The following is a 5,249-nucleotide window of genomic DNA, read 5'->3' on the forward strand; positions in this document are numbered from 1 at the left end:
CGGGACAGCCAGTGAAGATCCAGAAGTTGAGAGCTGGAGTTATGTTGTAGAAACTTGTAGTGACAGTATCAGTTCCTACTCAAGGGTTTCGTTTATAGCTATTGCTGTTCAGTCATTTTCAATTCTGTAGGACTCTTGATGACTAATTTTTTGGTAAAGGAATTGGAGTTATTTGCCATTTCCCTCTCCAGTTCATTTTACACATGAGGAAACAAAGGCGATCTGCGGTAAGTGACCTGCCAAGGATTACATGGCTAGGATAGGGCAGGGCTATTTCCAGAATGCATTAAAAATCAACTTAGTTTTCTTGTTTGTGTAGAGGGAGGTAGAGTAGAGTTAGATGGGAAAGGAATATGGAAATTAGAAAAATATAGCAATTTCCTTTACAAGAATGCCATTTTTTTTTAATAGTTCAACTCTTCCTCCAGAAAAACCCATAAGAAAAGCAGGGTAACAGAATCTTGCAGTCCTCACTCCCACTTTTCTCTATTCCTCAACCCACAAGCCTGTTAGGATCAGTAAAGGTGCCTTCCAGCAACTTGTTTTGAGAGAGGGAAAAAATAGGAATAGATTCCCTAAATCTTTAGTTGTTTTTCCCAGTGAATATCATATATTTACAGGATTATATGCTGGAGTCAGAACAAATAAGCCCCTACCCCTCAAAACAATTCTGATCCCCAGTCAGCTCCCTAGGCCCTAAGCAGTCTCTCACCCCATGGTCAATTCTGTGAAACTTGCTGACTCAGGCTCTGCTGACCAGCTACAATTTGCAGCAGATTAGATAATCAAATGACTGGAAGACCTTTAACCTTACAGCACTCTGAATCCCCCAATCAGTCTCTCTCCCAATCTCTGTTTCCAGAGCCATTCACTTGGTGGGGAGTAAAGCAATCCTAATTATTTTGGTTGGAGGCTGGGCAAGTCATTGATTATCCATCCCCCAAAAGAACACACATTCTGATCTTCCAAATTCCATTACATATTAACCTACAGAAAAGGCAAAAACAACAATCTTTACCCTCTGACCCCAAATCTCAAATATCCCCATCCTCCAAGGCTCATTTCTGTACTTACCTTATAGACTTCCTCCCTGACCCACACCCCACTGTCTTTAAAGGTTTCCCCAAAATTGCAATTTAGAGAAGAGGGAGAAAAGGTTCCCTCAATAAGAGATGACAAAACTGAGAGCCAGAGGAATATATGAAAGACTTTCCAGAGAAGGATTCGGGAATTCTGGTCCTTTCTACCTTTCCAATCTATTTATTCTACTGGGATCTAAATGCTCCATAACATCTTTGCACTAATAGGTGTTCCTCCATGCTGGAGTTCTCTCCTTCCAACCTCTGATTCTTAGAATACTTAATTTATAAGACTCAGCTCAATTTCTCTAGGAGGACTTTCTTGTTCCTGCTCATTCCTTCTATTTAATGGGTGCTCGCTTGCACACACACACACACACACACACATACACACACACACACACACACACACACACAAAATCTACCCCATTAGAATGAGTTTCTAGAGAACAAAAGCTCTTTCTTTCTTTTTCTTCCTTACTCACTTTTTCCTTTCTTTCTTTCTTGTTCTTTTTTCCTTCCTTTCTTTTCTTTTTTCTTCCTCTCTTCCTTTTTCTCCCTCCCTCCCTCTTTCTCTTTTTCTTTTTCTTTCTCTCTCTCTTTCCTTTTTCTTTCTTTCTTTCTACCTTAGTTCTTAGTACAATACCCATATAAAATGGCAAATGTAAATACTTAATATATGTTTATTGGTTGATTGATTTTGGTCCTCTGTACTTTTTTGTCGGGACCCCTAATTCCTCTGAGAATAGGTCCAAATTAATCTCTCTCTACTATTACTTAATCTCTTCACCTCTCCAATCGCTGTGATGTTTACCCTAACCATGATCCCTGACCCACAGGGTCTTGTCACAAACTTGGTCACCTGATGGAGGGCAGGGAAATAGGTAGGTATATAAGTCTTTATCTCTTCCACAGATTCATACAGCCATCAACCTGACGGGGACAAGGTAGGATGAAATCTGGGGGTATTAGAGCTATGATCCTAGGAAGGGAAGGGAATGAAATGGACTGGAGGGCTAGAGAGTTCTGAAAAGAGACTCAAGAGAAGTGGTCCTGGAGCTATGACTGCCTATTGCCTACTGAATTTCCTTCCTAATCCTTTTGCCCCTAGACTGTTCAATACTCACTTGCCATCACCATGAAGCTGCTTACCCTGACTGTTCTGCTCCTGACCATCTGCTCCCTGGAAGGTATGTGCTGGGGACAAGGGCAAACGAATCCTGGACAGGCAGACCACCACAGTGGTCCTCTCTCTTTGCAGACTTGGTCCTAGGAGGAAGGTTTCCTGGGTCTTTCCCCATTTCCCCTAATCCAGTAATCTGGTTCTTTAAAGAAGCAAGGAGCCTGAGACCTGGGTTTGGGCTATTTCTGGAGAGTAAGTCTCTGAACCAGACACCTGGGTTGAGACTGTGCTTGTTGTGTGGGTCTGCCCAGGAGCCCTGGTTCGGAGACAGGCAACAGAACCGGAGGTGACTGACTTCTTCACTCAATACATTCGGAAGCTGGCAGATATAGGCAAGGATGTAGCAGAGAAAGTTCAAGTCCCAGAGGTGCAGTCCCAAGTTCAGTAAGTATGGAAAAGGGAAATGGGCTTTGGGAGTTGGAAGGCCTGCCAGTAGGGATAAAGGGATTAAGGTTGAGGGACAATGGAGTTGGAGAGCAGTATCCTTTAGTAATTCCCATTGCCATTCAATATTTTTTGGCCATAGGCAAGAGCAGTGACAATGAGAACCTTGTAATTCATGTATATATTTCTAAGAAGGTTCCCTCTTTCCTCTTCCCCCAGCCAAAGCTAGACTAGAGTTTGATAATCTGGGCCAGTCTGACCTAACACATTCATACATTCCTGCCTCACCTCCCCTTCCCACCCTCCCCACAGTTTCTATACCCATTCATATTGATTCTTGTATTTTTCTATTCCTAGGGCTTATCTTGAAAAGTCACATGAACAAGTGATCCCACTGGCCAAGAAGGCCTTAACAGACACGATAACCTTTTTCAGCTCTCTTGTGGAGTCAGGCAAGAAGGCTGCCGACCAATAGGATTTTTCCTATCTTCAGTTTGTCTTTGGACACACATTTTATAAACTTCAGCTCAATCTCCCCAAACCCTTTCAGACCAGTCTTCAAGCTGTCCTTTTCCTTCCCAATCCCTGAAAATCCCCTATTTTCTACAATAAACGCTAAATGAGCTATACTCTGTGTCTGATGCATTTCTGAAATCTCAAATAGGCAAGGAGTCCTATAATGGGGAAGGAAGAAGGACAAAGGAAGAGGGCAGGTAGGAGTGTTTTCAAAGAGAAATGGAGCATTATGATTTGGTGTTTAGGATACAAGGCTGTTTTCCCCAATCAACTAATGATCTGTGTTGGGAGGAAGTTTAACCCAGAGAAGGGTGTTAAGAGCTAAAAGAACAAAGTGAGAACAAAAAAATTAGGGAAATCCCTCTGCAGGATGGAAGGAGAATGTCATGGTAAAGAACAAGGGCTTACTTGGAGACCTCGGTGAGAGTATATATTTGAGGAACTCTCTAGAATGGGGGAGACACACAAATTACCCATGATTAAATGTCAAAATATTGATTCCAAAAGGTGTCACCCAGATCCTACACAACCTCCAGAATCCCTCCCCCCCACCACACACAAAAAAAACCTCTGATATTTCCTCCCTATTCATTCGTCCAACCTCACCCAATTCTTTAACCCCTCCTTTTAGAACCTACCACCATCTACTAACCAGGCCCCTTTCCAGGGAAGGCCAAATTCCACCCCATTACTATCCTAGGTCATTAGTGTATTTGGGGTATAACCCAGAGTTGATGAAATTTAAAATCCTGGGATGTAGGGCAGGAGGGAAGAAGAAGAAGAAGAATAAAAAGAATAAATAAAATAATCCCAATTTACCTTTAAAACAACTATTTCTACTAGCTTCCATGTTTATCTAATGACCTTGCTTCCTCTGTTCAGAGATCTTACTATCTCCCAGATAAATTGAGCCTTAGCTCAACCTCCTCTACATAGCTTTCATGACTCTTCACCAACTAAGTTCACTTTTTTTGCAGGTATCTTATTGGGGAAGGGAAAGATAGTGAAAAAAAAAAATTAGGAATCTGGGTGCCTGAGTTGGTGCCCTGTATTCTTGTTCTGGTTCTACTAGAAACTGTGACTTCAGGGAAATCACTTGTCAAGAGAAGTCTCTTGCTTCATGCTTGGCTTCCTCATTTACAAAATTAAAATACTTACCAGACATAAGTCATGATACAGAATGGGAGTTCATTGAAGGCCTAAGTAAAAGTATCTATTTGTAAATACAAAAGACATGAAGAATTTGAAGAGCTCTAGATAAGTATAGTGGGATAGAGAGCTAGGCCTGGAGTCAAGAATCTAGCTCTAATCTAGCTTCAGATACTAGCTATCTGTCCCTAGGAAAGTTTTATATACATATTTATCTAATACATATGTACATATATACATGCATATATATTGATAGATATAGGCAATATACCTATAAATATATAATACAATATATATATGCACACACATAACATTGTGCATATATGGTATTTGTATAGTGCTTACTGTGTGTTACAATGTACAAATTATTTTATAAATATTATCTTATTTGATCTTCACAATAACCCTGGGAGGTAGGTGCTATGATTATCCCCAATTTTGCAGATAAGGGAACAGACAAATAGAAGTTAATTGATTTACCCAAAGTTGTATAACTAAAGCTCAATTTAAACTCATTTTCCTTGCCACTAACTGGTGAGGTAGCATTGAATTTTTATACCCATTTTATAGAAAGGAAAGTGAGGCATTTGTCCAAGGATATACAACTAGTTAGAGTCAGTCAGGAATAGAACCCAAGTTTCTTGCCTCTAAGTCCTGAACTCTCTTCACTACATCCTATACATGTTGGATAAGGTTGTCAGAGGGAATTGCTAAGGCTTGCCAAGACTCCTGGCCCAGTCTACTGAGAGAGACAGATTGCTGTGGGTGATAGATGGACCTTGGGACTGACTCAGGATGATATTTATATCCCCTAAATGACTTAATATTATATTACCCAACTTTGCTGCCCCTATTTCCCAGTCTCATATATGGCTCGAATGATAGATTCTGTAGATCCTGATCAAGGTCAATATTCAATGTCCAGCAGAACAGCAAAC

General features: G+C 40.8%; 1 protein-coding gene across 1 annotated transcript; it reads left to right on the forward strand.

Moving 5' to 3' along the window:
• The first annotated feature begins 1,979 nt into the window (after positions 1-1,979).
• On the forward strand, positions 1,980-3,275 carry APOA2 (apolipoprotein A2). The gene is made up of 4 exons (XM_074309226.1): positions 1,980-2,026; positions 2,191-2,269; positions 2,514-2,646; positions 3,004-3,275. Exons 2-4 carry the CDS (start codon positions 2,218-2,220, stop codon positions 3,119-3,121), a joined length of 303 nt encoding a protein of 100 aa, XP_074165327.1. The 5' UTR covers positions 1,980-2,026; positions 2,191-2,217; the 3' UTR covers positions 3,122-3,275.
• The last annotated feature ends 1,974 nt before the right edge of the window (positions 3,276-5,249 follow it).

The sequence above is a fragment of the Sminthopsis crassicaudata genome, chromosome 4 (assembly GCF_048593235.1).
Source record: "Sminthopsis crassicaudata isolate SCR6 chromosome 4, ASM4859323v1, whole genome shotgun sequence".
In the NCBI taxonomy this organism is placed as follows: Eukaryota; Metazoa; Chordata; class Mammalia; order Dasyuromorphia; family Dasyuridae; genus Sminthopsis; species Sminthopsis crassicaudata.